General features: G+C 45.2%; 1 protein-coding gene across 3 annotated transcripts in view; it reads left to right on the top strand.

The window, feature by feature from the left end:
* The window catches only part of LOC109288223 (beta-galactoside alpha-2,6-sialyltransferase 1-like), a 148327-nt gene extending 138511 nt beyond the window's left edge, over positions 1-9816 (top strand). For all 3 annotated transcript variants that reach the window (XM_019503682.1, XM_019503685.1, XM_019503684.1), the window contains exons 5-6: positions 790-964; positions 7804-9816. In XM_019503682.1, coding sequence (XP_019359227.1) covers positions 790-964; positions 7804-8045 — 417 coding nt within the window. In that variant the 3' untranslated portion in view covers positions 8046-9816. The remainder of the gene's footprint in view (positions 1-789; positions 965-7803) is intronic.
* The last annotated feature ends 631 nt before the right edge of the window (positions 9817-10447 follow it).

Raw genomic sequence — 10447 nt, 5'->3', positions numbered from 1 at the left:
CCCCCTTGGAGTCACCAGGAACAATGGCCACAAGCTGAGGGAGGATAGGTTTAGGTTAGATATTAGGAAGAACTACTTCACCGTAAGGGTGGCCAGAGCCTGGAATAGGTTTCCCAGAGAGGTGGGGCTCTCACCTTCCCTGGAAATCTTCAAAAGGAGACTGGATAGGCACCTGGCTGGGGTCTTATGACCCCTGCCACCCCCAGTGCTCCTTCCTGCCCATGGCAGGGGGTCAGACTCAATGATCTGTCTAGGTCCCTTCCCACTCATTGATTCTATGATTCTAGGATGACAGAGATGTAAGTCATGCAAACTCCCATGTGGCAGATCCCCTTGCCTGTAAAAATTATGTCTCCATTACCTGGGGAGGGTGGGAATCATGCTTTTGCAGTGAGACTATGTTGTTCTAAATTGAATTGAAGCCGGACCTGAGGTAACCTGGTGTCATACACTTGCTCAATTGCATCATACCTTTGAAGAAATGTGTTTCATACTATCTTTAGAGCTATACACTGGTATTCCTGGAAGGAACGGTTTTGTGGATGCTGTGCCAGGGTTCACACTTCTGGTGCACAGTATTTGTTCCACTGTACTTGAGTCCTTCCAGCAACCTATTCTGTGAGTTAGAATGCAGGTAGAATACGGATGGAGGACAGGTTGTTACCTGAAACAGGAGTCATGGGGCTTCATGGCAGGGGGGGAGCAATAATACACTTCTTAAGTTAATGGTATCAGGAGAGATGATGATGAGAGGGAACATGACTCTCCCATGTTACTTTTGTTTTCAAGTGGTATAGAAAACTCGACTACAATTTTTTGGAAACCTATAAGAAGTATCGCAGTCAGCATCCTGAGCAACTCTTTTATATACTGAACCCAAAGATGGAATGGGAGCTCTGGGATATTCTGCAAGAGAACTCCTTGGAGGACATCCAGCCTAATCCACCTTCTTCGGGAATGCTTGGTAAGATAATTGTCCAGCAAATGCTGGGGTTGATTAATTTTGTACGGGGCTCTTGCACTCATTGAAAAAAACTGAGTTTCTGTTTTTCTGTTTATCAGAATCAAAGCAGCCCATTAGAGCTTCCTAACAATGATCAACTTCTGTTGAATACAGTTTCCATCACAAAATAGCAGCCTAACCAAGTAAGAAATCACTAGGTTTTTAGTACCTTCAGTGTAGCATAGATTTAGAGGATAGCCAGACTCAGCCTAATCACAAGTTCAGGCTACATTGTCAGTTGCAAACTTTTCCTGGTGCCTAGTATTACTAACCTGTACAACCAGAGCAACACTCAGGAGGTACTAATCTGAAGGCTGTTAAAAACTTTTCATGTCTTTCACTGTTTCTCAGTTCCATTGCTTTTAGCATGCAAAGAAACTTTCTTGGTATCAGTAAATAGTTTTCAAATGGATAAGTTATTACCTGTCTTATGTATTGAATCATTGTAGTTGAAAGCAAGAGTTGACATAAAGAAGCTCGTCAGACTTAATGACAGATGTGAAAATAGGAAATACAGGAAACCCTTGCTATTCACAGGTTCAGCATTCTCGGTTTCAGATATTTGCAAATGCCGAGCCCACATTTTAAATATATGTTACACACTTACAGGAGCTCCTCAGGACCTCTGCACTTGCTGCCACTGGGATCCTGCCACCCTGCTCCCGCCGTCACCGCCGGAGCTGTGCCCCTCCGCCCCCCGGCCGCTGGGGGCACTGAGTTCATGAACGTAGATGGCATTCATGAACGCAGCGCCTTATTTGTAGTTTTTGCCATTCCAAGGGGGATACAAAAATGTATCCCCCGCAAATGGCGAGGGTCGCCTGTAATTCCATTTTGTCCAGCCCTTGTCCAGCAAGTTGAAGTATAATCATACTTCACCCTGTGCTATCACCCTGTGCTTCTCAAAACATTAGTGAAGAGCTTGTTATTCCTCTCAGATGTAATATTCTATTGTGGCAAAGATTTTGTTTCTTTTACTGATCTATGTAATTGGGAGCAAAATGAAAAGGAACCAACTGGTAAGAACAAGTTAAAATGAAATGACCTGAAGAGTTAAGTTTATCATCTTATTTGCTGGATGAATATCAAAATTGTTCTACCTCAGTTATCACTTTACTGATCTCAAGAGGGCACTCTGTTTTATAAGATATACACATATGTACAAACACACCTGCATACATACTGGACATTGTATGAAATAATGAAATCACATTTCTGCTAACCAGAGTTCTTGTTTCTCAACCCAAACTCATTTCTGACTCCAAGGCTCTTCAGTTAATGCTACTGTGTGTTAGTATAGCCTGGCCACCGACTTTAAAAGCAAAACATAATGCAAATGATAGTTGTTGGTTATTGCATGTGCAAGACTCCTGCACCACTCTGATGAATTGCTCTGCCCCTTGTTTTTCTTGTGATCCAGTTATTGTATTGTATTGTATTGTATAATACAATATGACAAATATTTGCAACATAAAAAAAAAAAAAAGAATCTGTTCTATCATTTGAAAAAGTTCCCTCAGTCTTCCTTCCGGATGTCACAAATCTGTTCAGTTCTAAAATACAGAATATTTCACTGGGATGTAAGAAAATAAATATTTGGGCTAGGTTCCCAGTTACATACTGTCTGTTTTATACCACACTGTGATAAAATAAAGCAGACCCTAATTGTTTTGCATGTAACACCCTTTTAGAGCTGCTTTGCACAGGATACAACCTATCAGTTCATTTGGCCTATTGTCATTAACTGCATTACAGAATTACTCATGTGCTTCACACAAAGACACACGAGGGCAGGACCACCTAATATAGGGGATCTGCTGTAAGCGTGAAGAGTAGCAAACAATTCACTTGTGTTGAACTAACCCATGGTGGGCAGTTATTTGAGGCCGAGGGCCACATAGGAAGCTTTGATCAGCTCTTGCACCTGCAGTTGGTGTATGTGCTGTTCCTGGATGGAAGGAATAGTGAAGAAACCAGAGGCTGGTATGCAATGCAGGCAAGAAAGCTAGTCAGTGAAAATGAAAATGGAGGTGTCAGGGTGTGAGACAGGCTGGGGTGGGGGGGAGAAGGGGGATGGAGCAGAGCAGGTAAAAGTGGAGAGGTACCTGGGGAGTCTGATGTCCAGCAGGTTGTAGTGCATCAGAATTCCCATGTCTATATTGAGTCCCTGGGTTTCTGTATCAGTTCACAAGCTCATCTGCAAAAAGTGCGTTGTAAATTCAAACAAGCACTGAACCTTGGAAACCTCATCACCAGAAGCCAACTTCCTACAGCCCAAAACACACTGAATGGATCCAGGCCATGCCATGACAAGACATGCAAAACCTGGCAACAATATCTCCAGTATGGAGATATCTTCACAATACAATGCACATCTCCATCAGGGCACCAAGTGTCCTGATGGAAAATATGTAAGAGACACCAAGCAACAACTGTGTACCGGAATGAGCGCACACTGTAAATCCATTAAAGACAAGAACAGAACACCACCTGTCTCCAGTCTCTCAGGCCTGATCCTCAAAGGGAATTTACAAACCACTTTTCACAGATGAGCCTATGAACTGCGCTTCATCAACCTCCTAGGTACAGAAACTAATGGAGTCAATACAGACATGGGAATTCTGACACACTACAACCTGCCAGACATCTGACTCCCCAGGTACCTCTCTACTTTAACCTGTGCTGCTACAACCCCCTCCCACCTCCAGCCTGTCCCTCATGCCCTGATGCCTGCATTTCCATTTTCACTAACTGGCTCCCTTGCCTGCATTGCATGCCAGTCTCTGGCTTGTTCACTCTTCCTTCCATCCAGAAACAGCATACACACCAACTGCAGGTGTTTCCTCAGCCTGACTAAGGGTTTTTCAACCCAAAAGTTTGCATCCCAGGCAGCTAAGTTGAGCTTACCTAGAGCCTCACAACTCCAGTGTGACCAGCAAGCCTCAGGCCCATCAAAGACTTGGTGGGTCTGGGCTTTCCCCAGCCAGAAACATGTGCATGCATGTGGTGACTGGAGGTTATGGCACCTCCTACCTGTCTTTCACCAGGAAGATCCTTGGTTCTGGCATTTCCTGGGGCTGCTGTGCTGCCGGCAGTCTCACCAGGCCTCCCAACTCTGGCAGAGTGCAGTTTTCATGGTAGTGCCCAGGACCTGGGGTCTCCTCCTTCCCCAGAGCCCCAGGCCATATCTCCAAGTCCATCCTGGCATGGGAGCTCAGCAGGGACATGTTCTTCCCCTGCTGGCTAGCGATGCAGTGAGTGCCCCCTCCAGCTCTGAGAGCAGGCTATTAAATGGTTTTGAAAAAAGGAAATAGGTACAGACGGAGTGAGGAGGGTGGCACTCACTCTGTCTGCACCTGGAGCTTGGGGAACCCCAGCAGCAGGAGGTTCTCCTTGAGGAACACCAGCTGCTCCACCATACCAGGATCCAAGCAGGTGTGGTGGGGTTTCACTACATCCCCAGCAATGCTGAATACCCTCTTACTCAGAACACTAGTCAGTGGACAGAACAGGTGTTTCCAGGCAACTGTGGCCAGATCTGGCCACATCTGGCTATGGCTTGCCCAGTAGGCCAATGGGTCTCACAGCAGCAGCTTCATATTCTTGGCAAGATAAGCAGCCACCAAGGCCTGAGTGCTACCTGACTGATGGTGGGGTCTGGTGCCTCTGGACCCCACTGTGGAAGCCATGCCCCTGGCCCACATTGGCAGCACCTGTGGTGTAGGAGGAGACTGGCTGGTGAATGGCGTGCTAGCATGGGACAGTGCATCCCCCTCTTCCGCGTCCCCCCACCTCCACCCTTCTGCCTCCCTGACTCTCTTCACCAGCACCTCTGTCCACTGATTCAGGCTTTGGCTGCTGCATACACTGCCCTTCACCCTCGGGTCACACATGGTAGCCAGCACATGGATCGTACTGGACCACAAGGGATCAAGCCATTTCCTGATGTCCTCCTTCAGCTGCCTCACCAGTGCTTGAATGTCTGATGACAGTGGCTTGCCCCAGCCAGGAACATTGATCCCCATTTGGCTCTGAAGTTTCCTCACTACAGGGATCACCTGGCTAAGGTGGGCATCGCCAGAGCTGAGGATCTTGGTAGCCTCAAGAAAGGGCTTGATGACCACCAACACCCGGGAGATGGTATCCCACTCAGCTCTGTTAAAGGGGGCTGCTGATCTCACTCTCCCCAAGCAAGGCCATTTTATGGATGGTCTTTTGTTGCTCCACTAGCCTCTCAAGCATCAGGTATGTGGAGTTCCACTGAGTCTCCACATCTTGCATGATTTTGTGCTGCAGGATGTTCAGCTCTGCTTGTTTGTTTCGCGACATCTTGCCCCCCTTGATGCTCTAGTAGAAGTAGCCTGCCACCTTCCTGCATTTGGAAATGAGCTTGCTGGTGGTGCTGGCACCATCACTGGCAGCCCTGTCCCCCTCCAAGGCATCCCTGACTACGAGGTGGAGCTTGTGTGCTACACAGCAGTTGCCAACAGAATTGGCATCACAGACCACCTTGACCATATTGGCCCCATTGTTGGTGACCATGAACCTGTGGGTGAGCTCGCCCTGCCCAACAGGCCACCCCTGCACTAAATGGTTCATGGCCCCCATGATCTTGGTTGCCGTGTGGGACTCATCCATCACCTTGGCTTGAAGGAGAGCCCACCAACTGCCTGCCTAGTCTCACCAGTGCCCTGTGAGGGAGAGGTAGGTGTGATCTCCACCCTGGCTGCTCCAGATGTCCAAAGTGAAGTGTAAGGCCACCTGTGCATCTTCTCCCTCAAGTACTCCCTGCATGCCTCATACAAGGAGAGCACTACTGTCCTGCTGAAGGTGGTGCGTATGGGCACTTGGTACGATGGGGCCATGATTGCCATGAGCCACCTGAACCCAGGCTGCTCAACTAAGGCGAAGGGCTGGCCATCGACAGCAAGCATCTCCCCAGTGCTCTGGAGGATCTCGCTCACCCTTGCAATGTGCTCCACTTTCTGTCCGTCTTTGCCCCACTGTTCCTGGGTGGCCTGCCTCTGCTTTGGGGAGATGGGGGCTTTGGAGCAAGAGGGGGACTTCCCTTTGGGCATGCTCCCACTGGTGCCAGGCTAAGGAGGAAAAAGGGCATGGGGGTGGTGCCCATGGAGTTGCATCAGCACCCCCTTGGTGCTCATATGTTTTGTTTCCTTGCCCCAGCTGGCTTTGGCTCAGCAGAGCAGGCAGATAGCATATGTGGGATCATCTACCAACTCAAAATTATCCCAGACCACAGTACCCACTCGCTTCTGGGGTGTGGGTGCATGTGTGGATGCAACTGCACTTTCTTCCTCCTCAGCAGGCAGAGGCACAGCAACAGGAGGAGTGGACTCAGCTGAGCCAATTGCCTTCACCTGTACATCAGCCTCCTCCAAAGTGCCTTCTGGGGAAGGAGACCTGACTCTAGGGTGAAACTTGAGGGGTGTGGAAAACAAACCCAGATGATTTCCTCTCCTTCCCCAGAATTTCCCTTGCTATGGCACTCAGATCCAGCTCTTCCTCTGGCACTGGAAGGCTCAGCATGGGAAGTGTAATGGGGATGGAGGAGATTGTCATGCTGGTGCTGCTGCTTGTTGGTGGTGAGGCAGGGGTTATGGCTGGTGCTGTTGGAGGGGATGTAGACTCTGTTACAGGCAGTGGCACTGCTCCTCTCTCCTTAGTGCCTGTAGAACTGGAAGCCTCATACCTGATAGTTGTAGGAAAGAGGCTGCATCTCTGTTTAGGGAGTGGGGGTGGAATTTACAGCTCTCCCTCTACCCCTTCTTCTGCCCCTCCCTGAAGGCTTGCTAGCTGCCTTGCCAGCATGCTTCATGGTATGTTAACAGTGTTTTTGCCTTGGTGTGTTGGAAAATCTGTGTTCTTCTGTAATCTGATTTATGTAATATATGTAGATAATATAATTGTATGTAGGTGTATTTTATGTTATATATGCTTTAATTATAGCATAAATACATACAAGTGTATGTAGTATGTATTCCTGAATAAATTCTATATTATATTATGCAATATGTGCTGTGCTTCCCTGCACAGTGAATGGAATGCACATTGTGAGAGAGAGCACAGATTTCTTTTCTGGGGGAAAAAAATCAAAATAGACTAACAAAAAAAGAGGATTTTGGGGGAGGAATAAATTGAAAGGAATGAATGATTGAATATAATAATAAAATAAAAGGGTATAGAAAGCAAAAGGTATTGATGAATCCCACTTGCTAGGAACAGGCTAGCAAGTAGGAAATGATAACTTTTGTTGTCTGACGCTGCTGAACTGCTGGAAGACACAGCTCAATAACTTACCCCAAGACAGGAAGCAGCTCAGTTCAAACAATGCTGCTTTTTATGCTGTTTTTCCATCCCTCCACCAGAGCACAGGGATTGGAAGGGAGCTCAGGTAAAGATCACAGTCACCAGCCAGTTACTCATGTCAATATCTGAGGAGTTCATCCCCACTCTTTTCCCTCCCTCTCCTTACTATCTGTTTCCCTGCAAGCAAGTCCAGGTTCAAAACTCAAAAGGTTTCAACTGCCCTCATTTCATTTTGAGCCTGTTTTGAAGCCTTTCATTTTGTTTCATTTTCACAGTTTCGAGCTCAAAACGAGTTGAAACAGCGTCAAAATGAAACATCCGGCAAAATTACACATGGCCCTAATATTTCCCCAACTCCGCTATGCCAATAAACGCCTGTTAGATATTCTTCTCACTCTTAAAAGAGAAATGTATTTGTTTTGTTCTCTCTCTCTCCAGCAGCCTAACTAGTGATGGTTCTTTTCTTCTCATAGGTATTATAATTATGATGTCTATTTGTGATGAAGTGAATGTTTATGAATTCATCCCTTCTAAACGACAGACTGACATTTGCCACTACTACCAGAAGTTCCATGACCGTGCGTGTACCATGGGGGCCTATCACCCACTGATGTTTGAGAAAAACTTGGTGAAGTACCTAAATCGAGGCACAGACTATAACATTTATGCTCATGGGAAAGTAACTTTACCTGGCTTCAGAAATTTGCCTTGTTAGCAGCTCAGTTGCTACTGTGAATAGCAGTAAACTTTTAAACTTCAAGGCACTTTTATAAGGATTGTCAGGATTGCTAGGCCTATACACACTGCTGCATCTTGATAGCTTTTTCCGTGTTACAAGATGTTGCTTGAAGGACAGTTGTCACATAACTTCTGCAGCCTGTGTGGTGATGCAGTGCACCATATGATTTCTAGCATGGATTTACTATAATCCAGTACCTAAATTACTGTGTGCAGGCCACTGAAATTAGATAGATAACTGCACTGGCATTTAGGGCACAGATTGCACAACAGATCAAGCACCTTCATCTGTGTTGGACTCTAGAGCTATTTTCTCCCCTGGTGCAGTGTAAACCAGTGGCAGAGTTCTGGCACAACACACAGGGCCAAGTTCTCATGTCTGTCTGTTGAAGTTTGTGAAGCTGGGTCAGAAGAAAATCTGGCCCTTTTGAAAAGATTTAAAAACAGTAAGAACAAAAAAACTTAATCCCATAATCCTGGAATTCTTGCAGCCAGACCTATGGTATGGAACTGTTGTCAAGGATGCAGGCTGAACATTATGTTTTTGTTTCAACACCAGTTAACACCTGTTGTTCACATTGTAGTCTAAAACTGTAGCATTTTATTTTAATTCTTGAAGTTCTGAAATTATGAAGAGGACTGTGACACATCAATGTAGAGATGATCGGTGTTGATTCACTGGAAAGTGATTTTTTTTTTTAAATTTTTACTTAAAACAATAAAGTCTTGATTTTTATTTGTTATTTTAACAAATGTTAATGTTTTGTGAATGCTCATTCTCTTCTATTTCACATAGTATCCTGTTAAGTACAGAGGATGCTTTATTTCCAAAGCATTTTAGGGAAGATTTTTCAAAGGCAATTTGAAACTCAGTGTGAATATGTACCCTTTGCATGTTCCCCTTTTGTAATTTAGGGCAATAATACTTGAAGACAGCCACAGTCAATGCACATTCAGTGTCATGAAGCTGCTAGCCAGCTGAGTATCTCTTATCTCTTCCTGGTTTATCAGCTCTTCCAATTGACCTCTGTTAGATATTTCTTATACTTTAAACATGCTCACGCTTTCTCTCGTCTACTTCCCATGTGCACTGGAAAAGAGCACATTGAGTGACTTGTGGAGATGGAGCCCTTTTGCTGATCCCAGCTTCTGTGTCCTGAAAGTCGGTACAGAAAAGGAGTGGACAGAGCCCTGATCCCACATACTCCCTGTTGTTTGAAATGACTTGTTTCTGGAGTAGCCTGTCTGAGGACCTTAATTCAAGGACTTTAGATTTCCTTGGTCTGGGCATAAGGTCTTTTCTCTTTTCCCTGCTAATAAGAAAATGTGCTACACAATAGCTGTAGAAGGCTGTAGAATGCACATTGCTGTTGTTTTGAATAAACACTTGTGAATTCATTGGCTTATTCTTCGTAAAATGATAAATTCTCATTTAAGCATAAATTTAGTATTCAGCTAAATTGCTCCATATTTATACCAGGATAAATAAAATCAGAATTGAGGTTAATCATGCTTTTTGCAGTTCTGGCTGTGTTTGGGTAGAACATTAAGAGATGGCTCATCGCCCATTTGTTTAGCTGAACAGAAAGCAGCCATGAAGCTATTATTGTTAATTGTGTAGCTGCATTTCAAACAAGCTCCAAACTTGGAGAACATTGAGTTTTTCTGAATGCTGATCATTTGAAATAGTCTGAAAAAACACTGAAGGTGATGTACAATTTGTAATAAAGTTTGCTTTTTTAAAATTGTCCTTGTGTCATTACTCGATTAAACTAACCTCAGAAAAACACAGATTTTTATTTTTTTTCCTTTTCCCTTCACAGCCAGCTTGGGAGCTCAGAAAATCATAGAGCCATAGAAAATTGGGATTAAGAGCAGGAATAATTCAGAAAAGACAGGAACCCTTTTGCATGTATCAGCCCAATCAAGCTGTAGAACTCTGTTCTGATCATGACATTCATATAAAGCTACTTGTCAAAAGTGTAGGGATGAGGGACGGGTGTTAAGACGGACAAATATTTATTAAGGCTTAAAACTTGGGTTGTTTCCTTTCTATGCTGAATTAATTTTTCAGGCAATTCCAACTCAATCCCTTCCATCTAACCTCATCCCTGTTGATTGGGGTTATGCTCCTTTGTTGGATGCAGCTTATTTCTTCACATGTGGCTGGGTGGCTTTGTGTTTGTTGGGTGGTTACTGAGGGCCCACAGCCTTGCTTCCTTCCTTGTTACTCTGAAAATGCTGAATGGTCTCAGGGGAGTAGAGGCAGCCACCCCTTGGACACAGGGACTGGAGTTCTGTTTGGTATTTCATATGAGCCAAAAAATGGAAAAGCTTTTTGCTCCTCTCCCCTCCCCTTACTTGCCAGAGAGCTAGGCA

Source organism: Gavialis gangeticus, unplaced genomic scaffold, assembly GCF_001723915.1.
Source record: "Gavialis gangeticus isolate Ggan-Ray unplaced genomic scaffold, GavGan_comp1, whole genome shotgun sequence".
Taxonomy (NCBI): Eukaryota; Metazoa; Chordata; order Crocodylia; family Gavialidae; genus Gavialis; species Gavialis gangeticus.
The sequence above is the reverse complement of the archived record's forward strand: the minus strand, read 5'-3'. Positions and strand labels throughout refer to the sequence as shown.